Source organism: Panthera tigris, chromosome D4 (genome assembly GCF_018350195.1).
Source record: "Panthera tigris isolate Pti1 chromosome D4, P.tigris_Pti1_mat1.1, whole genome shotgun sequence".
In the NCBI taxonomy this organism is placed as follows: domain Eukaryota; kingdom Metazoa; phylum Chordata; class Mammalia; order Carnivora; family Felidae; genus Panthera; species Panthera tigris.
Genome location: NC_056672.1, coordinates 11,456,238 through 11,481,194, shown reverse-complemented (window position 1 = coordinate 11,481,194; position 24,957 = coordinate 11,456,238). Strand labels below are relative to the sequence as shown.

Sequence of the window (24,957 nt, the reverse complement as noted above, 5' to 3'; positions counted from 1 at the left end):
GAAAATGGTCCTAATAGGCACTATCGCATGAGTGTGAGGTTTTAGATGTGGGGTTTGAAGAGGGGGAGATGAAAGGATGGAGTGAGGCACAGAGGGAAAGGGGGTAGGCACGGAAGGGCTGGACTCTGGACCACGAGACCAGACACACTTTAAAATATGTGAGATGGTGGCAATGCAAGCTGGTGCAGCCACTCTGGAAAAGAGTATGGAGGTTCCTCAAAAAGCTAAAAATAGAACTACCCTACGACCCAGCAATTGCACTACTAGGCATTTATCCACGGGATATAGGTGTGCTGTTTCGAAGGGACACATGCACCCCCATGTTTATAGCAGCACTATCGACAATAGCCAAAGTATGGAAAGAGCCCAAATGTCCACCGATGGATGATGGATAAAGATGTGGGATACACACACACACACACACACACACACACACACTGGAGTATTACTCGGTAATCAAAAAGAATGGAACCTTGCCATTTGCAACTATGTGGATGGAACTGGAGGGTATTATGCTAAGCGAAATTAGTTGGAGAAAGACAAATATCCTATGACTTCACTCATAGGAGGACCTGAAGAGACAAAACATGAACATAAGGGAAGGGAAACAAAAATAATACAAAAACAGGGAGGGGGACAAAACAGAAGAGACTCATAAATCTGGAGAACAAACTGAGGGTCACTGCAGGGGGTGGGGGAGGGGGGATGGGCTAAATGGGTCAGGGGCAATAAGGAATCTACTCCTGAAATCATTGTTGCACTAGATACTAATTTGGGTGTAAATTAAAAAAAAATTAAATTAAAAAAAATTAAATTAAAAAAAATAAAATAAAGTAAGACGTGTGAGACCGTACATCTCTGCCTCCTATTCTGGTCAAAATAAAGAATTACCATGATGAGTAACAGATGGTAACAGACTGTATAAAAAAGCAGGTACCCCAAGCACTCAACATGCAAAAATCAGAGAGGCCTTCAATGTTATAGGACAACTGACTAGTGACCTTTAATATGCTTGATCCCACCTTCTCATTCAATATAGAGGAAAACACTGAAACTCTCAATAACATTGAAAAGTGGGTCCGAAAAACCACTGTCCATCAGATTTGAAAGGATTGCTACTCAGTATAAGGCAGATGGGGCTGGACTGAAAAGAGCTCATCAAGACTCCAGTTTTGGGTGCACCCAGCTTGACTTCATCAACCAGAGGTTGTTTGAGCGACCTGTCCAGCAACTTGGGCCAGATACTGGTGAGCCCCAATCTCTTAGGAGCAGCTCTTTAAAACAGAGAACTATCTCCTCAAGCTCCTATATCCTTCAGTTTTTTTAAGAAACTAACATGGTAGACAGAATTCTAGGATGATCCCCAGGGATATGTATGCTTGAACCATCTCCCTCTGAGTGGGGGTCATATCAGTGAATGTGATTTGGCTCCTGTAATTATATATTTGACACCGCAAAAGGAATTATGCAGGTGTAATTAGGTTACTAATTCCTTAACTCCAGCTTAGAGGATATTATCCAGATGGGCCTGGCCTCATCACTTGAGCTCCTTTTTTTTTTCCTTATTATTTATTTTGAGTGAGAGAGTGTGTGCAAGCAGGGGAAGGGTAGAGAGGACTGGAGAGAATCCCAAGCAGGCTCTGTACTACCAGCACATAGCCCGACGTGGGGCTCGATCTCACGAGATCATGACCTGAGCTGAAGTCAAGAGTCAGACACTTAACAGACTGAGTCACCCAGGCGCCCGATCACTTGAGCCTTTTATTTATTTTTTTTTAATTATTATTATTTTTTTAAATTTTTTTTAACGTTTATTTATTTTTGAGACACAGAGAGACAGAGCATGAATGGGGGAGGGGCAGAGAGAGAGGGAGACACAGAATCGGAAGCAGGCTCCAGGCTCCGGGCCATCAGTCCAGAGCCTGACGCGGGGCTCGAACTCACGGACCGTGAGATCGTGACCTGAGCCGAAGTCGGACACTCAACAGACTGAGCCACCCAGGCGCCCTGACTTGAGCCTTTTAAATGTGTATCTGGCAGTCAGGGATTGGAAGTGAGAGAAGGATTCACTTGTACAAAATTCTCTGTTTGAAGATGGGAGGGGGCTGCCTGGCAAGGTATGTGCACGGTCTCGAGGGGCCGGATGTGGCCCACAGCTATCAGACAGGCAGGCATGGGGTCCGCAAGGATGCCAATTCTGCCCACACGATGACCTCTGAGGATTTCTTTCCCAACACCTCCAGATGAGAACGCGGCCCAGCTGATGCCTTCAGATCCCTGATAAACGGTGCCCGGAGAATCCAGGGGAGCCTTTCCAGACTTCTCACTTACACAACTGTGAGCTAATCACTGGAGGTTCTATTAAGCGGCTGGCTTTCTGGTAATTTGTTACATGGCCCCAGAAAACTAATACAACCAAGATATGCTGACAGTGGCACAGAAGAGACGATTAATAACTAGAGGCAATTTGGTGCACTATGAAAATGGAAGGCCCCAAGTACACAGCATGATGAAAACTTTGTAGAAAGAACTGTCCAGATAAACTCATTTAGATATGAAACAGTGGGTCCCAGAGCTCAGCTGAAGAAAAGCACATGCGCCCTACTTCCAATGTTTCCATCCAGACTTTCTGGATGTTATGTAGTGTATGTATTATACCCCTTTCCTCCCTCCAGACCGACAACTAGACTTGTTGCTTTAACTTCAGAAGTCACATGGTGCATCCTATTTGAAAGATTATGGGGCACCGGGGGGTGCTCAGTCAGTTGCACATCTGACTTCAGCTCAGGTCATGATGTCGCGGTTCGTGAGTTCGAGCCCTGTGCTGACATCTCGGAGCCTGGAGCCTGCTTTGCAGTCTGCGCCTCCCTCTCTGTCTGCCCCTCCCCCGCTCATGCTCTGTCTCTCTCAAAAATAAACATTAAAAAAAATAAAAAAAGATGAACTAATACAGTTTAAAAATCCATTAATCCTATTTCCCAGACTGTAGACACCTTACAGTTTTCTGTGTGCTCTAAGAAGACCAGCAGTGTGGGAGGGACAGTGCTGGTGCAGAGGTGCTTAGGAAAAGGGAGTCACGGCTGCCACAAACTGCAGCCATCCAGCCAGAGAGAGGAGCAAGCGCATTTCATTAACTCTTTTGTTGGTATCACTGTATCTGGGTCTGAGCTGGTTTCTAGGGAGATGAGAAAAGAAAGAATCCCAGCGTGGAACATGTGGGTAAGTGCTGCAGGAGGGGAGAAGAAGGAGTATCACCCTGTCCTAGTGACTCTGAGGAAAAGAAAACCCCGAGAAGACAGTTAATCTTTAAAAAAAAAATTTTAAATGTTTATTTGTGTGAGAGAGAGAGAGAGCAAGACAGAGTGTGAGCAGGAGAGGGCAGAGAGAGAAGGAGGCAGAGAATTGGAAGCAGGCTCCAGGCTGTGAGCTGTCAGCACAGAGCCCTAGGCAGGGCTCGAACTCACAAACCATGAGATTATGACCTGAGCCGAAGTCAGAGGCTCAACCGACTAAGCCACCCAGGCGCCCCTGGAGAGCTAATCTAAGTAGAAGAAATTTTCAGGAATTGCTGGGATTCCCAGAAGAATACATAGATTAAAAAAAGTCGAAACTGTCACTTCCTCTTTAACAATTAGAAAAGGAAAACACCTAATCAATTCAAACAGACAGACAAAAAAGTATGTGATAAAATTCAATACTCATTCCTGATAAAAACTTTTAGCAAACCAGCAATAAAAAGGTACTTCCTTGACCCGATTATGGGTATCCAATACAGCAAACTTCTTTCTCAACAGTGAAATGTGAGAAGCCTTCCCTTTAAAATCAGGACAAGGCAAGGCCGCCCGGTCACCGCTTCTATTCATCACTGTACCAGGAGTTCTAGCTAGCAAGTGACAAAGGAACGAGCAAAGAGGTGAGGTCTAACACCGCAGCAACCGACCGCTGGAAAACCCACATCTTCAAAAGATACCCTTTGGAAAGATAGAAAATACAGGTCTACATCTTTACCCATTAGAGAAGAAATCTAACAAAAGGTAGGGATATATGACAAGCAAGAGGAAAGTTCTAAAACTTTTATTAAATTCATTAAAGACCTAAATAAGTTGGTAATTCATTGTTACAGTGTGTGTATATGTATATGTGCATACATATAAGCATATAATGTGTATGTTTGAAACACACACACACACACACACATTATACACATGCACAGAACAAGGTCCAAGTAGTAAAAACACAAAGATGTTCATATGTGTCACCTCCAGGTAGTGGGGTGACTGATCCTTATTTCTGAATATCTTAGTGTATTTCTAACGTTTTTTACCTTAAGCCATATATTATATTGTTTACGTGTTTAAAAAATTTATAGTAAGCGAGTCATACTATAAGTATCCTTTAGAAAATTCATTAACACAATTTGTGTCTTTTTTTTTTTTTTAAAGTAAGCTCTACGCCTAATATGGGCCTTGAACTCATGATTAAGAGTGGCAAGTTCTACCTACTGTGCCAGGCAGGTGCCCCCAGGTTTTGTTTCTGAGAGCAGTATGTTCTAATGTTTTTTTAAAAAAAATTTTTTTAACGTGTATTTACTTTTGAGAGACAGACACACAGACAGAACCTGCACAGGGGAGGGGCAGGGAGAGAGGCAGACACAGAATCCGAAGCAGGCTCCAGGCTCCGAGCTGTCAGCCCAGAGCCCGACGCAGGGCTCGAACTCAGAGCTGTGAGCTCATGACCTGAACTCAAGGTGGACGCTCAACCGCCTGAGCCACCAGGCGCCCCTCTAATGTTCTAATTGTTCTATTGTGAATCCACATCACCTATATAAATAAAATCAGAAGAACTCCTCCCCACCCCACCTTTTTTTTTTAAGTTGAATGTCTTTACCTTCCTCGTCAAGGCTGCTGAAACTCTGCCCCTCGGTCAGCAGATCCCGCTTCTCATCCTTCCATTCCTGGCTAATTGAGGACACGATCTCTTGGGAGGTTGCCTTCAGGGCAGCAATGGAGTTGCACCGTTTTTTAGAAGGTGAGGCCTTCAAAGCTAGACAGGAAGGACAAAGGAGTGACAAAGAAACTTACTGTAAAAGCACATTAATATTTTTAATTAAGGTTTTATTTATTACCTTATTAGTCATTGTTTGAGGAGAAATAAAACAAGAAACTTTGATTTACATACACGAGGAAAGGGAGACAAAACTGTTGGCGTTTGGGCAATTTTTTTTGTCCGCAGTGACTTGACTTCGATTACAAGGGCCTAGAGTCCATGCAAACTGGAATACATCTCCAGATTTTGAAGTTAAGTCTCACCCGAGGTGAAATTCAAATGTTTTGAGGCTAAAGGAGAATTTTTCTGCCTCCAAGCAATGTTTTCCTAGTGCTAGGAGGAGGTCGGGTGGGTTGGTAAAGGCAGATGGTAAAGCAAGAAGAATTCTCATGACCCTGGTTTTATTAACTTGGGACTAGGAATTTCTAAACATGCCAATGTTTAATCTTATACTCAGGAAGCCTAATTTAGTCAAGTTACTTCGGGTTGCTTTTTTCTTTTAAGTGACTTTCCACTGAAATTTCCTGCCCTCTGGGTCTTTTCGAGGTCACGGCTATATCAGATGTACCGTTCACTCCTGACCTTTGTCCCAACAGCATTCTACAACTTCAGAAGTGTGTTGGGAACCCGAACCAGGGCAAATGGACTTCGCTATCAATCCTGCTCGCTGAAGGCTGTGCCTGTACTTCGGCTACATCACTGGGAGCTGTTTTAGCCGCAGCCACACAATCCCCATCTCTGTTCAGTCCTCGTTCCAATAATTCTTCTTGGCTCAACGCAGTTATTAAAGAATTTCCTTGGAGAGGAGAGAAGTTGCGGCTTGTTTATGCCTTGCCTGAACTGGTTTTTGGCAGTGTCTCTCCACCTGTGGAGGTTTGCATGCAGGGGTGACCTGACAGCTGATGCATTAGAATAATTGCGTCTGGCCTTGGGAAGCTCAGAGCTTAGATTGCAACGCTCATCTGGGGCCTGCCCGTAGGCAGCTTGCAAGAACTTAATTGGACAAGGACTTTGGGACACACAAATGGGGAAGAATGGTGGGCATTCTCTCCAGTTCTGGAGAAGGAAAAGTCTGTGTGTCTTGTGAGCAGTCTTATAACCATAATCATATGATCATCATCATAAATAACTTTTGTAGAGGGTTTTAGGGTTTGGAGACTAACATCACACTCCATATCTCAAATTACCCACGCGGTTGTCTGAGGGAGACAACGGTTGTCTGAGCCCTTTTATAGGACCAGAAATAGAGAGCTGAAAAGCTGTGACCTGCCCAAGATCACAGAAGGAGAAAGCAGGAAACCCAAGGTGTCTTTCTTTTCTCTGAAGTTGTCTTAAGCGGTATTCATTTCTTCGCTCGCTAGCATTCTATTTCCTGGCTGACGTGAGGGGGAGAAGAGATAAAACCAGACCTGGGTTTTCTTGGAGGGGAGGAAATTTTGAATGTTTAAAAACTGATCAAAATGGATTTTACTGGAAAATAAGTGGCCCAAATAAGTCACATTCACCTTGACTCCTCATCCTATGAAGACAATGGTGACACCTGCTATCTAGGTGTGAAGGGATTACGCGCACTGGCTTCTGCTTTAAGGTTCTGTCTGCTGACTTTTATGAACCTTCACCTCTTGTCTTCCAACATAATATTTTAAAACTTTTAAGTCGGAGGATCTCAAATGTGGTTCAGGGAGTACTAGAGGCTCCTGAGACCCTCTTAGAAGGCCTTCAATGTTGAAACTATTTTCAGGGGCTCCTGGCTGGCTCAGTCAGTGGAGCTTGTGACTCATGATCTTGGGGTCATGAGTTGGAGCCCCACAGGGCTGTAGAGATTACTTAACAAAAACAAATAAAATAACTAAAAAAACCTATTTTCATAACAATATTAAGGCGTAATTAGCCTTTCTCACTCTCTAATGAGTTTTCTAGATGCCACAGGACATCTAGCCACAGACTGAATTCAGAAGCTGATAGGAGATTCTAGATGTCTCCTATTAAGCCAGAATTGGGGCTTTGAAAAAATGTAAAATAATACCACTTCTCTCAGTCAATTATTTGTTTTAGAAAATATTGCTTTTCCTAATTATTACTATTATTATTATTTTAATGTTTATTTATTTTTGAGAGAGAAAGGGCATGAGCCAACAGGAGAGCCCAATGCGGGGCTCGAACCCACGAACTGTGAGATCATGACCTGAGCCGAAGTTGGACGCTTAACCAACTAAGGCGCCAGACATCCCTTCATGATTATTTTTTCTGTGAAATTTTTTTTACCTTTTTGTTGAAACTGACCTTTTTACACGCAATTTTTGAAATTGTTACTTTGTAAGAATTAATGAGTATTTAAAACTTTCCTTAATTTTAAATTCTAATATGCTAAATAGTGATATACATAGCCCCACATGTGTAAATGCTTTTTTGGGGTCTTTAATCATTGAAAAGAGCGTAAAGTGGCCCTGAGGCCCAAAGACTTGAGCACTGCTTGTGGTGAGAGTGGATATACTTGTCTTGCTGCTGATGTTAGAGGAAAAGCTCTCAGGTTTTCGCCATTGGGTATGATGTTAGCTGTGGGTTTTTCATGTATGGCCTTTGTGATGTTGATGTATGTTCCCTCTGAACCTACTTTGTGGAAAGTTTTTACCATGAATGAATACTGTACTTTGTCCAGTGCGTTTTCTGCACCTGTTGAGATGATCGTTTGGTTTTCATCCTTTTTCTTGTTAACGTATCAGATTTTTATATATTCCATTAGCATTTGTTGTGAATTTACATATGCAAACCAATGAACTACATATACGTGTGTGTGTCTGTGTGAATAAATCTATGTCTATAAGGACTAAATGTACCTTTAGAATATGAATTTTATTGTACATATTATTCCATTAGATTGTACCATAATATATTTAATACATCATATAATCTGTAAATTACAGGACTGGATAGTTAGGCAGTTTCTAATTTTTTCCACAATAAGACTCTAATGATTATGGCATCAGTAAATTACTGGTAATTACATAATTATTAAGTGATCACAGCTTTTGGGAGATAAATTAGTCCAAACCTTCCACTAAAAATCTTGGAAGGATACACACCAGAAAGTCAGCAAGTAAGTGCTAAAAGTAAAAAAAAAAAAATTCTAAGAACCTTACCTTGAATTTTCTTGAAAACTCTGGAATTCATAAACTTTAGAAATCTGTCAGCATAAAAGCTTGGTCGATGAACTGAAACAGTATCCTGAAAATACAAATCAGTTATCACAGGTTTATCTTGCAGTTCATTTTAAGCTAGAAGAACCATCTAATTCAATCGGTTCTCTGTTAAGCCCATGTCCTTAACCAGAAGGTGTGGATGTTGAGAGCCAGAGAAGAGCAAAGTCTTGTGACCTGTGGTGCCCAAGAGTCAGGCTGCGGAAGGAGGCAAAGACAATCTGAGCAAAGATTGTGGATACTCATGATGAAACAGAGTACGAAGGGGGGCTGGGGAGAGCTAGCAAAAAGATGCTGCTTTATAAAGCAAAACATGTAATAAGTTGATTCTGATTGCATTGTGTGCCATGTGGGGCTTTTAGATTCTTTGTTTCACACGTAGACAACGAGCACCTCAAGTCTCAGCTGAAATGAAGGAGAACGGTTTGAGCTGGGGACAAAAACTGGGGACATAGACGCCCGGGTGGCTCAGTCGGTTAAATGCCAGACTTCGGCTCAGGTCATGATCTCACTGTTTGTGGGTTTGGGACCCGCGTCGGGCTCTGTGCTGACAGCTCAGAGCCTGGAGCCTGCTTCAGATTCTGTGTCCTCTCTCTCTGCCCCTCCCCTGCTCGTGCGCTGTCTCTCTTGCTCAAAAATAAATAAACGTTAAAAAAAAATTAAAAAAAAAACTGGGGACACAAATAAGCAAAACAACCCTAATGGAAAAATGGCATCTAGGTCAAAAAGGAGCACTGGTTTTATCTCCTAGTAAAATGGTGCAAAACATGGGGAAGGTTCCAAGGGGACACGGCTGACTGATGACCTCCGTTATGCTGAATTATCCACTAATTAGATAGAATTGAATTGAATTAAACTGTTAACTCAATTCTCTCATGCTTGGCAGGAGTCTTCAGGACTGAAGGGGCGTTTTATTACAAATCCAGGACAGGAGATGGATGAAGAAGCGAATTCTGTATGTTTATTCAGTGATCATTTACCTGCTCTCCAAGATATACATTTCCAGAAACAAATTAATGTTCCATTTTGATTCTAAGTTTGTGGATTCCAGTAAAAAAAAGTTCTAAAAGTTTAAATTTAGATGGTATGAAGTTCCCGCTCCAGGTGTGGAGGGAAAAACCCACACTGGACCAGGGGTCTGGAGACCTGGTTCTGGTGTTAGTTCTAACTTTAAGAAGCTGTGTGATCCAGGAGAAAGGCAGTGTTTTGGTGCCTCCGTTTTTTTTCATCCGTGAAATAGGGAATTACATGAGGCATAAGGTAATTCTGTAATTAGCATGTAATGAAGGACAGCGTAGAGGAACCTTCTTTGGCCAAGGTCCCCTAGACAGTGATGTTGCAGACGTGGTGGGAATTTCCTACTGGTTTGACGTGCACTCCCCCCCCCCCCCCCCCCCCCCCAGTACTCTGGCAGCTCCTGTCTGAAATGGACCCATATTCACAACAAGTGCATAAGATATTGAGGAATATCTTATGGTGCAAGATGATTAAGACCCAGACCTTCTCTTTCCAAGAGAAGCTGGGCTGTGGTTCTCTTTCGGTATGAAGAAACATTGTTTAAATAAGAGGCACGTTTGCAAATAAACAAAAGTGAGTCTTATTTACCGCTTGTAATTCCACAAGTAAACAATCAACACAGAGACTCTCTTAAAAAAAAGAAACCACCACCAAAACACGGAAGATATATTTTAACTAGACAAAGGTAGGGGTCTCTTAGATGCATCTGACCAGTTGAGTACTAGGCCATTCAGATCAGAAATCTTAGTCTGGTAACAGGGAATTAAAGTCCTCTTAGGAAACAGAATGGGAAGGGTGTTGGCTGTTTTCCTTTCCATGTTTAAAGCATTATGCAGTCTTGGGACACCTGGGTGGCTCGGGTGCACATCTGACTTTGGCTCAGGTCATGACCTCGCAGTTCGTGAGCTTGGGCCCCACATCAGTCGGGCTCCCTACTGTCAGCCCAGAGCCCACTTAAGATCCTCTGTCCCCCTCTGTCTGCCCCTCCCCCGCTTGTGCTCTCCCCAAAATAAATAAATATTTTAAAAAAGGCATTAAACAGTCTCTATTTTTGTCAGCTGGAAGGGAGAATATTAGTCCGCCATCTTGGCCTTTAAACAAAAGGAATCTTCGATTTAAATAGTAAGCCTACATTTACTTCTCAGAAGCAAACTTGTGAACCTGTTGTTTACGAGTGCATTCCGACAAAGCCCATTCCTCAGCCTGGGGACAAAATGCAGATCTTTCATGCAGAGAGGTTATTACCAGCCTTCCACAGAAGTGAGGAAGTCAGTGCTCTTTTCCAATAAAGGAAGAGAATAATATCTATAATTTATCTTCTTTCAAAGGAAAGCAGCTGCAAACATCTTTAAAAAATGTGCGAGCAAACCTCTGCCCAATATATTCTGTGGTCAGGTTATTAACTGAGGGAGGCCGAGGCCAGTAAATGTTCCATCAGTAGCAAAAACTTCGCATGTAACACGTAGATAGGAACGTGTCTGTGTACTGAGTGGGCAGGAGGGAGAGGGGGAGGGAGAATACCTCTGGATAATTGATTGTTTTCTTTTCTTTTTTTTTTTTTTTTTGATTGCTATGCAACTCTGGGTCTAAGAGACCCTCACACCGTTCAGTCTTAGTCACGTACATCCGTAACAACTTGTATGTAAGTTTTCACTTCTTCCGTCTTTATTGTGCTCGGCATTGTGTCGAACACGACAGTGTATTATTTTATTTAATCCCTGCATTAGCCCTGTGAGGGCTATCACTATATCTCTGGTACAGATGGGAAACCAGGCCCAGGGAGGCCAAATAACAAGCAATGTGACTGGATCACACGGTTAGTAAAGTGGTGAATGCAGGGTTCACATCCAGGGCTGTGTCCCACCAAAGTCAGGCTCAGATCGCTCCACAGCTTACTCCGGTGAGAACCGAGAATCTCATTTCAATGGTCCTCCTGTTCTTCCCAGGGGCTCTGCAATCAGTCTCCCTCCCCCTTTTCCCCAGCATCCTCTTGTAAGAGGGTCCTGGAGATTTGACATGGAAACAACACATCCTTTTAGGGCACTTGGGCGGCTCAGTCGGTTAGGCAACCGACTTCGGCTCGGGTCATGATAGCAAGGCTCATGGGTTCGAGCCCCGCATCGGGCTCTGTGCTGACAGCTTAGAGCCTGAGCCTGCTTCGGATTCTGTGTCTCGCTTTCTCTCTGCCCCTCCCCCGCTGACCCTCAGTCTCTCTCTTTCGGAAATAAATGTTAAAAAAAAACAACAAAAAAGAGAACATCGTCTGGTCTGCTGATGTGACTTCCTACACATACATTGAAGTCTGAGAAATCAGAGAAATATATAGTTTAACAAGGAACATGGTAAGTCACTTACCCCATCATAAACAAGCGCTTTCCAGGAATGTTCTAACTTCTTCATTAACCTAAATGTAAACAGACAGAAACAAAAATTAGAATATAAAATCACTCCCATCTGGTGGATTTTCAAAGCCTTTTGTTGATTTACTTTGAAATAAATAAAGGCTTCTTCCCCAAATTACTTACCTATATGATTGCAGAATGTCAATAATGCCCATAAACAAAAGTAGTTTTTCTCCCTTATGGCTTTTAGCTGGAATGCCTCCCATTCTGTTGATAGAGCAAAAGAGAGAAGATTTTACAACATATATTAGGAAGTGGACATAATTTCTAAAATAGACTAAATAAAAATGGACAACTTTAAGAATTCTGGACTTGCTTTCCTTTTCTCTTTTCTTTCTTTCTTTCCTTCCCCCCCGCCCCTGGGTAGAGTCTTCCTGGGAATCCAGAATGATATACTTCCCACACAGGAGAGTGAAACCAGAGCTGTCACCTCTGGACAGCTGGATGAGAAGAATCCAAACAAAAAATTCTTTCTATTTTAAAACTGCAAGCACGAATTTTCAAAATATACTGAAATACTGCTTTTTATTTCATTTTTTAAAATGTTTATTTGTTTTTGAGAGGGAGAGAGAGAGAGAGAGAGCGCAAGGGAGGGGCAGGGAGGGAGGGAGGCACAGAACCCGAAGCAGGCTCTAGGCTCTGAGCTGTCAGCACAGAGCCCAATGCAGGGCTCACACTCACGAACTGTGAGATCATGACCTGAGCCAAAGTCAGACGCTTCACCAACTGAGCCACCGAGGTGCCCCAAAACACTACGTTTTAAAAATGCAACACTTTTATATATCTACTGTGAGATTTTAAATATACAAAAGAACCCATTCCAAGGATGCCAAGGACTTCTATTAGCATTTGGTACACCTTTCCAGGGGAAACAGACGTGTATATGTATTTATTAGCCCGCAAAAGCATTTAAGTTAGCATATTTTACAACTTGCATTTTTCATTTGCTAAACGATGTACATTTCCTCATATTCAATGCTAATGCGTTTTTTAATGGCTGTGTAGTTCACTATACTGATAGAGAATAATTGGTTTAATTGATTATTGGACACTGAGACAGAATCATAAGAAAGGAATTTTTAAAGCTTTAATACGTACGGAGTTCCTTTCTAAAGGTGAAATATGCCTGTGATTTAGTCATTGTTGGAGACCCCCAGAAGGCAGCCCCTTATGGCCTAGGAAAATGATGCCCTTCATTCAGTCTCCTGCACAGCTGGTGAACACGCATGACATAGTCAACCATTTCAATCGCTTTCTTTGGTTGTAGCTGTTTCTGTTAGTCAAGAAGCACTTTCTCTGTGCCAACTAATCCTGCAGTTACCATCACATCTGGCTGAGGCCAAGAGACTACATCTGCCAGGGTACAGGACCTACAACAGCAGAATCTTTTTATGTGGATAAGTGGCTCTGAATTGTGAACGTAATTCCTGTCACATGTTTGCTTCAACGCATGTTTATTCAAATTCATAGTCTCCTGTCGTGGTGCCTGTTTTGAATATGCAGTAAATAGGGGTAGAAACATTTCCAGCCTGTTCAAAAATGGGGCCATCTGAAACACTGAAACCGCGCGCATCAGAGAATGATAATAACCCAAAGAGCTGCTACTCCTCTAGTCATCCGCAGAGGAAGAGAAACGAAGGCTGCTTGATCCATTTTAGCACCAGATAGGAAGCCATTCTCCAAGAGCCACCAGGAAAGGAACATGACTGCATTTAATTACCTCACCGACGTGGGCTCCCCCGGCCAGGAGGGTGGGCAGGTAGGCGACCACACTTACGTGTCCGGGTTCTCTGTGATGATCCCGTCTCCTGGTTTCCCTGGACCCTGGATGGATTCCATTGCTGTCGAATAGAGGACCTTCTGCATCCCCGACCGTTTAGCATCAGGCACGTTTTGTGAGTTCTCCTCTTCTTTCTCTTTGAGGGAATGGTCCAAGATGTGGATTCCCAGCAAAAGGCTATAGTCCATGATTTTGAAGCTTTCCAGCACCTGAGTAAGAACAAGAACCAGCAGGCCAGTCAACTGAAATGGCTCCTAAGTCTCATCTGGGGAGGATCAGAGAGCTCTAGATAAGCAGACACACGGCTGACAGAGGAAGAATCAAAATAAAAACATTTGTGGTTGTTATTAGGTCCTGTTTAGTAAGGATTATCACAATGGCTCCAAGATGATATTTTTTATGCAAATTTAAAGGGAGCACATCTTTTCCCAACCCTTCATAAATGTTTCACCCGTAACATTTATTGAACACTTCCCACGGGCCAGGTTCTAAGTAGGTCACCTTGGATTCAACCCTCACACCTCTTTGAGTTAGGTACTATTATTGTCTCTATCTTACGAACAAATCGAGACAGAGAGAGAGAGAGGAAGTGATTTGCTCAATATCACACACTTCATGAGTGGTGCTGTCGGGATAGGAACCCGGGCAGGCAACTCCAGCAGCCACACTCTTCAGCACGAGGAGCACAGACACCAACGGGTACTGGTCTCTAGAAGCCTGCAACCTCCTCAGCGTGAAGACTCAGCCGGAATGTGTTTTTGTTTGGATTCTGTTCTCCCAATCTTGACCTTGCTGGAGTTCGGTGGTCTCCTTTGGAAAGCGTGTCTTTCAAAGCTGCCATTCGGTTCCCTGTACAACTGTTTTTAAACTTTTTAAAACGTGTTTATTGATTTTTGAGAAAGAGAGAGCAAGCGAGCGAGCACGAGTGAGGGAGGAGCAGAGAGAGAGAGAGAGAGACACCCACATAAAATCCAAAGCAGGCTCCAGGCTCTGAGCTGTCAGCACAGAGCCTGACGCGGGGCTCGAACCCACGGACCGCGAGGTCATGACCTGAGCCGAAGTTGGACGCTCAACTGACCGAGCCACCCAGGTGCGGCCCCTGTACAAGTGTTTTTAAAAATTAGGATCTCAAAAGCACCTGGGTGGCTTAGTTGGTTAAGCGTCAGACTCTTGATCTGGCCCAGGTCATGATCTCATGGTTGTGGGATTGAGCCCCGCATCAGGGTCTGTGCTGACAGCATGGAGCCTGCTTGGGATTCTCCCTCTCCCTTTCACTCTCAAAATAAATAAATAAACATTAAAAAAAAATTAAAAATAAATAAAAATAAAAGTAGCAGAGGCCACCAGACAAAGGAGGTAGAGGTGTTCTGACAGGAAAACGGTAGGAGGTAAGGTCAAGGGGAGAAGCAGTCGACACGGCTTCCCAGAGTAGGTGGGGCTCTGACACTCAGGATGCTTCCTTAGTGGAGGAAAAGTATTCAGGAGCGCATGAAAATGGGGCATTTTCCTCCATGATAAAGTTCTCCTCCTTGTGCTTTGTACATGAATCTCCTGTACAGCAGGGTTTTAAATGCCTGGCGTTTCTCACACAAAGCTGTTTGGGAAATCAAAAAAGCCCAGAAATTAAGCCAAGCCTGCATGGCAGAACAACATGATAATCTGTCACTGTACCCTAGTTAGGAACTGCCTCTGAGGATCAGAGTCTATAGTCATTGTTTAACCAGAGACAGAATACGCAGCATTTCTAAGGCTTCTCATTTCCCCTCGGCCCAGCTGCTTTTTGATCAGACATTTAGGATACAGGAAACAGGGGTCGAGCCCGAGGATGCAAACACCTGTGGCTGCCACTTCATGAATACCATCTGTCACGGGACTTGTGAACTATGGCACAGGAGGCCTTCCAGAAATACGGTTATCCCTGGGTCTCGTACATCTTTGCCATCAATGAGGAAGAATGAAAGGGGCTGTACATGAGCATTGATTATTCAGAGTATCAACTGTTCATCTTACGGTTTACTAAATTAAGAAAGAAGGCAGGCAAGGGGGTGCCTGGGTGGCTCGGTCGGTTAAGCGTCTGACTTTGGCTCAGGTCATCATCTCACGGTTCGTGGGTTCGAGCCCCGCATCAGGCTCGGTGCTGACAGCTCAGAGCCTGGAGCCTGCTTCGGATTCTGTGTCTCCCTCTCTCTCTGCCCCTCTCCCACTTGCGCTCTGTCTCCCTCTGTCTCAAAAATAGATAAACATTTAAAACAAAAATTAAAAATAAATAAATAAAAAAGAAAGGAGGCAGGCAAGAGCTGAGAGGAAAATCTTACTATTTTAGAGGTTTCGGCCATGGAACTTTATAACCCACGAGATCAGAGAGTGGCCTGACAGCAGTGTGGACCGAGCCTCCCTACCCTAAGAAGAAATGGAGGCCAAGATTGGAGGAGGCGGGAAGGGTGGCAGGAAAAGTTCCTCACCACTGACCCAACGTGTGAGCCTCAGACTCACTGGTCGGTTCCCCACAGAGGTTTATCGGTGCCTTATGCCCCCACACGGTGGCACGGAGCCACATAAGCAAACAAAACAGTTCTGCATCACGGTTGCCAAGGACCCAGCCTCTTGAAGAGAAACCCTCACAGATACTGGATGCTTTCTTCAGATAGCAACAAGGGTACAAGGTCCTTGGGCTTTGCAATTCTCAGCCACACCGCAAAGATGGCTGGGGAACAGTGCCCACCCACGTGGCATCAGAGACCTTGCACGACAATTGCCACCAGTCTTCCCAATGACATTTGTCAGTGCGCACGCGTCCGGGGGAAGGACATAAAAGGTAAAGAGTGTGGCCTAGGCAGCTTACATCACCCCCCTCTGCCTGCTTCCTCCTCTATAAAGTGGTGACAATAATGTTGTATACTGTATGGGGTGCTTTGTAAAAATTCAACACGGACATGCAGAGAAAGAGCCTAGGAACATTCCGGGTACAAAGAAAATGCCGAATTAACTGCGTGCGATCGTCATCCTGACTTCACGTCATAGTGACTCACTGCTCACACTAGTGTGAGAGATGACAGACGTCATCTCGGAAGTAAACGCCCTTAACCTTACACTGCTGAAAATAAAAATGCACAGAAAGCCACCGAAAATACAACTGTGCGTTCAGCCTGCTCACCAGCGCCCTTGTGGGCCTTGTCAAAAGTTCTGGGTTGAAGGTCGACGAGGAAAAGATCAGCTGACAGAACGGCAATTCTGGTCAATGGGTATAAAGCGATGACCGCACGATCCGTCGGGGGGAAGAGTCCTGATTTCGGCGGGCAAAAAAATCACAGCCTCATGCCCGGCACAGCCCCCGAACTACCCACTGGTAAAAGTCCCTTCAGGGCGGCAAACTGGCTTCAAAAGCAAGTGCTCATCAGACCGCGAGACAACGGTGTGAATGTTCCTGGCGGGCATCCAGAGAGGTAAACTGAGAGGCGGGAAAATGGAAAGGTAATCTTGACACCATCATCTTTCTTTCTTTGTCCCTGCAGGGCGTCCACAAGTTAGCTGTGCCTGTTCAAAAGCTTTCTTTATGAAACATTTTTTCTTATATTTTCAATGCCACGTACAACCTATACAGTTTGGTTGGTACTTCCAGTCACTTCTCTTGCCTCAGGACAGGCCAAAGAGGACACGTGCACTTTCTAAGTGACACAAAGTCAAGCTGGGGTCCAATTTGAACCCCTGCTGCTGTAAGTGGCCAAGTATCTATCTGGTTTACTTAAAAAAACAAACAAAAACAAGCCTCAAGGGAGAATTAACTAAGAAAAAGCTACATGTAAATTTTAATTTAAAAAAAATTTTTTAACATTGATTCATTACTGAGAGACAGAGACACAGAGCGAGTAGCGGAGGGGCAGAGAGAGGGAGACACAGAATCCAAAGCAGGCTCCAGGCTCCGAGCTGTCACCACAGAGCCTGACTCGGGGCTCGAACCCACGAACCGTGAGATCATGACCTGAGCCGAAGTCGGACGCTCAATCGACTGAGCCACTCAGGCGCCCCTACACGTAAATTTTTAAAAGTGAATCATTTTTCCCTGTACTCCTAAACTGGATTGTTGGGAGTCCCTGAAGGACCCTGAACTGTCTTGAGCAGGCCAGGCTCCCGCTTTCAGAGTGAAAGGCTTAAAAAAGATAAGTTCTATTCCCATGTGTGGGAAGTTGGCCATGATAATTAGATTACAGGTTAAAGTCACCACTTATATAAAAAAAAATGTTAAGGAAGGAAAAGATAAATATGCAGGCATGTATTTTAAGTCAAATTCAAAAACTTCCGTAATGAAAAATCCTGGGAACAGATTTTAGTCATGTGCATTGCAGACCCACATCAATTAGGAACAAAGTCGTTGTTATGCATATCCTCCTGCTTCCTTAATTAAAGGAATCAAATATATCTGCCAAAATCTTTGCATGTGTGGGCTTTGAGAGTGTGCAACATTCTGCAACAGGACAGACACCCGTCAGTCAAGTCTGTCACTGAGGCGCATTTTTTTTTTTTTTCCAGAATGTTTGCCTGACCTGGCTGTCGCTGGGGGATCCTGCGCCCGTGCGGCTGCTGTGCAAAACTCAGGTTGCAATGCAAACACAGGTGCTTTTCTGTCTAGCTTTGGCGAGACTTTACTTCCCCACTTGTAAAAAGAAGAAAGCAGGACTGATTTCACAGACGCGTGTAAAAACGAAATCAAGACGGAGTATCGCTAACGCTTTTATTGCCAAAGTCAGATTGGCTTCCCCCTTCTTTCCCAAGGACTGTTTTAAGGCAATAATGATACTGGAAGATAGTAAAAAGTCAAGGTCAAAGCAGCATCCTGAGGACGGCAGCAAAACTATCTGTTCCTGAAGAAAGCACCTTCTCCGTGTTCTCACGGCTGGTGACAGGTGGGGACTGCTCTTAATTCACATGTGGTTTCTGGAGGCCTGGTGACATGGTGTGGGAAACGTCCTAATGCAGAACGACAGGCACTTCTGTCCTCTCCTCGTGGCCACATGTGACAAAGACTGCCTGGTCCTCCTCTTTCTATTCCACCTGCTGTGCCCCACTGCCTCTCCCCCCCCCCCCCCCCCCCGCACTGTGTTCTGTCCCCCTGCTACGAGGAGCGACAGCAGCTGCACGGTGGTTAAGACTCTGTGCTCCGGGGGCAGGTGGGCTTGGTCGACCCATGGCTTCCCTACTCGTTCGCCCCCGGGGCAAAGTATGGACTGTGCTGGGCCCCGTTTCCTCATCTGCAAGAGAGAGATCACGGGAACTCCAGCCTCACGGAGTTACTTCGAAGACTGAGTTAATCCACGTTGAGTCTTAGGACAGCAACTGGCATACACAGAGTGCCCGATAACTGTTAGCTGTTACCGTCGCCGTTCACCCCCCGCCCGTGCAATCATCCGGGCTGACCACGCCCCCCGGAATCTCCACGTGCCCTCAGCTCTTGTTCTTTGCCTTCCGGTCTGTCTTTCCTTTGGATCGTGATCCCAAGTCCCGACTTCCTCTGGATCATCCGCAGGACAATGATCCAAAGATGTTCACTGAAATTCTCTCAACATCTTCTTCTCTGCTTCTCAGCGGCGACATTCATGGGCTCTCGACTCGACTAGAAGTGAGTGTTTAGTGTTGTCCCAGGCACAATGAAGTTGCCAGGACTTCAGAGCTAAGTAAAATAGACAACAATACCATCCTCAAAATCACACAAACCCCAATTACAGGTTGGAATAAGGCCTGGAAGAAAACAGTCAGGAAACTGTAGAGATACCCCACACAAAGGGTGCCTGTTTTTGACTAAAGGGTTTCAATAGCTTGGATAAGAGACGATACTTAGGCTCCACAGCAATTACTTTGTGACCTGACTAGCTGAAGCGATCCTGAAAAAAGAAGAACAAAGCTGGAGGCAGCACGCTCCCAGATTTTAAGATATTACTACAAAAGTGTAGCCATCAAAACAGAATGGTACTGGCACAAAAACAGATCAATAGAACAAAATAGACAGCCCAGAAGTAAACCCACGCCTATGCAGTCAATTAATCTATGACAAAGGAAGCAAGAACTTACAACTGGGGAGAAAGACAGTCTCTTCAATAAAAGGCGCTGGGAAAACCGGACAGCTACGTGCAAAACAATAAGACTGGACTGCTTTCTCATACCATATGCAAAAATAAACTCAAAACGGATTAAAGACCTAAATGTGAGACTGGAAACCACAAAAATCCTAAAGAGAGCACAGGTAGTAAGTAATTTCTCTGACATCAGCCATAGCAACATTTTTCTACGTGTCTCTCCTAAGGCAAGGAAACAAAAAGCAAGATTCAACTACTGGAACTATATCAAAATAAAAAGCTTTTGCAAAGCAAAGGAAACCATCAACAAAACAAAAAGGCAACCTACTGAATTCGAGAAGGTATCTGCAAATGACATATCCAATAAGGAGTTAATATTCGAAATATATGAACTTACACAACTCAAGACGAAAAACCAAAACTCCAACTAAAAAATGGCCAGAGGACCTGAATAGACCATTTCTCCAAAGACGCCATACAGATGGCCAAGAGACACATAAAAAGATGCTCAACATCAGTAATCATCAGGGAAATACAAATCAAAACCATAATGAAATACTGCCTTACGCCTATCAGAATGGCTATAATAAAAAAGACAAGAGGGGTGCCTGAGTGGCTCTGTAGGTTAAGCATCTGACTGTTGGTTTTGGCTCGGGTCACGATCTCATGGTTTGTGGGTTCAAGCCCCATGTCCGGCTCTGTGCTGATGGTGCTGAGCTTGCTTGGGATTTTTTTTCTCTCCCTTTCTCTCTGGCCCTCCTCCGATCTCTCAAAATAAATAAACTTAAAAAATAAAGACAAGAAATAACATGTATTGGTGAGGATGCGGAGAAAAGGGAACCTGCGCGCATTGCTTGTGGAAAGGCAAACTGGTGTAGTCACAATGGAAAAAAGTATGGAAGTTCCTCAAAAAACTAAAAATAGAGGGGCACCGGGGTGGCCCAGTCGGTTAAACATCTGCCTTTGGCTCAGGTCAGGATCTCACGGTTCACGACTTTTGAGCCCCGCATGGGGCTCTCTGCTCTCAGCACAGAGCCCACTTCAGATCCTCTGTCTCCCTCTCCCTCTGCCCCTCCCCTCATCTTTCTCTCTTGCTCTCAAAAATAAGCAAAAACATTAAAAAAATAGAAATACCACATGATCCAATAGTGCCCCTACTGGGTATTTACCAAAAGACAATGAAAACACTCATTCAAAAAGGTATCTGCACCCCTATGTTTAGTGCAGCATTATTTACAATAGTCAAGGTATGGAAGCAACCTAACCGTCCACTGAAAGACGAATTTAGGATAAGAAAGATGCATATGCGTATACGCACGATGAAATATTATGCAGCCATAGAAAGGATGAGATAATGCCATTTGTGACAACAGAGACGGACCTAACGGGTATTCCGCAAAGTGAAACAAGTGACAGAAAGATACGTTATTTATTTCATATGTGAAATTAAAAAAAAAAAAAGAATAAACAAAAGGGAACTCATGATTGCCAGAGAGAAGGGGTAGGGGGAAGGGCAAAATGGGGGAAGGGGGGGCGGGGCAGACACAGGCTTCCAGCTGTGGGATGAACAAGTCACAAAAGGCACAGCGCGGGGAACAGAGTTGACGGTATGGTGATAGCTTGGATGGTGACAGATGGCAGCTGTACTTGTGAGCACGGCCTAATGTTTACACTTGTCCAATCACTACGTGCCACACCTGAAACGAATGTAACATCAGGTCCAATCAAATAAAAAAAACTTTTTTTTTTTTTTTAAGAGAGGATACCTGAACGCAGATGGCAGCAGGGGAGTTCGAGGGAGAAGTGGAAAAAACGTGAACATCTTTTAGGGGGTCACGTCCAGCTATCACCTCTCTACAGACAATTCCTAAGATCTTTTCTTTAGGCCAAACTCACTCCTGAGCTCAGCCCTGCGTATTTGCATTGGGCTTCTGGACATCCGGAAACTTCTATGCAACTGCCTTGCTGTAACCGTAAAGGCTTATTTTTCCCCCAAAGCAGTTCTTTCCCCTACTTTTTTTTATTCGAAATCATTCTGATGTGGGTTTCAGACTCCCTGACTCCTTCTCTTTTCATTAAGCTGCCTAGTCCTGCAGCTTCTAATTGGAACATTCCTTTGTGCTAATGCTTTGATTTCAACTTCTCTTCCCTCCACCTTCCCATGGATTCCCGACCACCCCCCTCACTTGACCAGGTCAAAAACCTTCAGTCTCTCACCATCACTCAGGTCCTTGTGACTGAAGGTCCTTGCGACGGTGGCCCCAGCCAACAACTGCCTATCCCATACTTAAGATCTGTACTGACATATCTTCCAGGCTGGTCAAGCTGAAATCCCTTAACTACCCATAAATGTGCCCTAAAGATGTAACCCCTGATAGCACTGCTAATGCTGTGTCTTCTGGAAGGTCCTTACTATCTTTTCAAATCTTCCTGGTTCTTCAAAGCCTATCTCAACGCTTTGCTTCCTGAAAATTATACTCACGATCTCCATAAAACATCGAGAACACATCTCCCCTCTGAAAAATGAAGCACACTGTCAGTGGCCCTCTATGGAATCACGCTTGGTTGTATCTACACTTTTCCTATCATACGTACCAGACTGTTCCGCCCACCAAAGGCTTCTTTTGCTTTGTGGTCCCTGATGTGCACCCTGATCATAGCAGAAATGTGTACTTTTTACAGTGCTATCCACGTGAGCCAGCAACAGAAAACCAAAATATTCACTAAGAATCTACAGTACTACATCTTATAACTCCGACATAAGAATTTGATATTGCATTTCAAGATGATAATGCTTGTGAAAAATCCTCAGTACTAAAAGTATTTACTGTGATTACATGCTCTGTGTTGTCAGAAGGATAAAGACCACAGTGTTTTCAAACCTACGGACGCCAGAGGTAGTTACAAACACAAGTGAGGGGGTTGGGGCAGGGGGGCTGCTACTTAACAAGTAGACCTTATTTATTTAATGTTTTATTTATTTTTGAGAGAAAGTGTCAGAATGCGAGTGAGGGAGAGGCAAAGAGAGAGGGAGACACAGAATCCGAACCAGGCTCCAGGCTGTCAGCACAGAGCTCAATGTGCGGCTCGAACTCAAGAACTGCGAGATCATGACCTGAGCCGAAGTCGGATGCTTAACTGACTGAGCCGCCCAGGCGCCCCACAAGTAGACCATGTTTAAATCCTAATCCAAACTAACCCAACTGTTTCTGAAGCCATTAGAGGTTTCGGGGGGTCCTGGGTGACTCAGCTGGTTAAGCGTCTGGCTCTTGATCTCAGCTCAGGTCTTGGTCTCAGGGTCGTGAGTTCAAGTCCAGTGTTGGGCTCCACCCTGGGCGCAGAGCCAACTTTAAAAAAAAGAAAAGAAATTTGAATACTGACAAGTAAGAATTAAGTAATTTTGTAAAGATACGATAATGAAATTATAGTTGTTGTTTTTTTTTTTTTTAAGAAAGGAGTCTTTAGTTTTTAGGGATTCTTAATGTTTGAGTCAAATAATGGGATACCCAGAACATGCTTCAAATTCTGGGAGGGGTGGGGGCAGGAGGCAGTGAGATGAAACAAGATTGGCCAGGAGTTGAAAATTCCTGAAGCTGGGTACAGGGAACATAGTGGTTCCTCATGCGTTCTGTCCCCTTTTGTGTATATTTGAATTTTTCAAAAGGAAAGTTTAATTTACTGAGGTGCTTAGGTGAAATGCATTTTATTTTTTATTTGTTTTTGAGACACACAGAGAAAGAGAGCACGCACAAGTCGGGGAGGGGCAGAGAAAGAGGGAGAGAGAGAATCCTGATGTGGGGCTTGAACCCACGAACCGTGAGATCATGACCTGAGCCGAAGTTTTGGGTGCTTCAGCAACTGAGCCACCCGGGGCAGCCCTAGGTGAAATGCATTTATATTCCATGTGGACTTCGCTTACTATTGTCTCGGCTGGTGGCAGGTAGAGAGGGCACAAAGATGAAAATTAATTATCTGGGATCCTAACTTAAGGGGTTAAAGCAGGAAACTTGCTATGTTTGCTCCTCACCTCACCTGCTCACTCACTGACAGAAGGTCTAAAGAATAACCAAGTCAACAAAACGTGGAGCTGACGGGAAGGTGTATCAAAGGCCCCGAGTAATGTTCCCCCCCTCGCCTATAGTCTCGCGCTTGAATAAAGAATACGTGATTGGCAAAAACACTCGTGTGAATTTCAACAACATAGGACAACTGAAGGTAGTCTCCTGTAGCTTTTATGAAAGGAGACATTCCTGGACGCCCTGGTTTAGGGAACAATGAACCCAAGGGTCTGTCATTCCATGCAAAGTAGGTCCCTTGGAGTCCGGCTTCTGAATACCTGTATGTGCAAGTCAGTTAAAGCTGAATACTGCCTTTTAAATTTAATTTAATTTCCTCAATAAGGCTCGGAGTGCGCTTTGCTAATGCAATAAAAAGAAAAAATAGGCTGTGACGAGCTCTTCAATTTTGGCGGGGAAACCAGACTGAAATAAATATTCAATCCTTAGTCTGCTTACGGCAACGATGTGTTTTGCACTGTGTCTAATGCAGTGATTGAGACCTCTGGGCTGTGCTTGATTAACACGTACCACTGCTTTCTGTGCTCACGTGAAACGCTTGCAATACTCAAAGTGTATTTTATTTTATTTAAAAAAAATTATTTTAATGTTTATTTATATTTTGAGACAGAGAGAGACAGAGCATGAACGGAGGAGGGTCAGAGAGAGAGGGAGACACAGAATCGGAAGCAGGCTCCAGGCTCTGAGCCATCAGCCCAGAGCCCGACGCGGGGCTCGGACTCATGGACCGTGAGATCATGACCTGAGCCGAAGTCGGACGCTCAACTGACTGAGCCACCCAGGCGCCCCTCAAAGTGTATTTTATAGGCATCAGAGATAGCCACGTACCATTTTAAAAGATTATATATGACCATATATACAGTCATATCTATACACCAACTTCGGTTTTGGGTGAATTTTGGTTTTTTCTTCATAGATACTTTGTTTCTACAACTAAAGATGCCTTAAATTATTTTGTAAACACATTTAGAAATTGTGGTTTATATACACAATGGAATACTACGTGGCAATGAGAAAGAATGAAACATGGCCTTTTGTAGCCACGTGGATGGAACTGGAGAGTGTCATGCTCAGTGAAATAAGTCATCCAGAGAAAGACAGATACCATATGTTTTCACTCTTATGTGGATCCTGAGAAACGTAACAGGAACCCATGGGGGAGGGGAAGGAAAAAAAAAAGAGGTTAGAGAGGGAGAGAGCCAACGCATAAGAGACTCTTAAAAACAGAACAAACTGAGGGTTGATGGGAGGTGGGAGGGAGGGGAGGGTGGGCGATGGGTATTGAGGAGGGCACCTGTTGGGATGAGCACTGGGTGTGGTATGGAAACCAATGTGACAATAAAGTTCATGTTTAAAAATAAAATAAAATAC

General features: G+C 44.1%; 1 protein-coding gene across 6 annotated transcripts in view; it reads right to left on the bottom strand.

Moving 5' to 3' along the window:
• Positions 1-24,957, bottom strand: part of PIP5K1B (phosphatidylinositol-4-phosphate 5-kinase type 1 beta) — a 310,428-nt gene that overhangs the window by 78,381 nt on the left and 207,090 nt on the right. For all 6 annotated transcript variants that reach the window (XM_042964804.1, XM_042964802.1, XM_042964805.1 and 3 more), the window contains 5 exons: positions 13,440-13,651; positions 11,786-11,869; positions 11,616-11,664; positions 8,187-8,271; positions 4,888-5,043 (listed from right to left, as the gene is read on the bottom strand). In XM_042964804.1, coding sequence (XP_042820738.1) covers positions 4,888-5,043; positions 8,187-8,271; positions 11,616-11,664; positions 11,786-11,869; positions 13,440-13,651 — 586 coding nt within the window. The remainder of the gene's footprint in view (positions 1-4,887; positions 5,044-8,186; positions 8,272-11,615; positions 11,665-11,785; positions 11,870-13,439; positions 13,652-24,957) is intronic.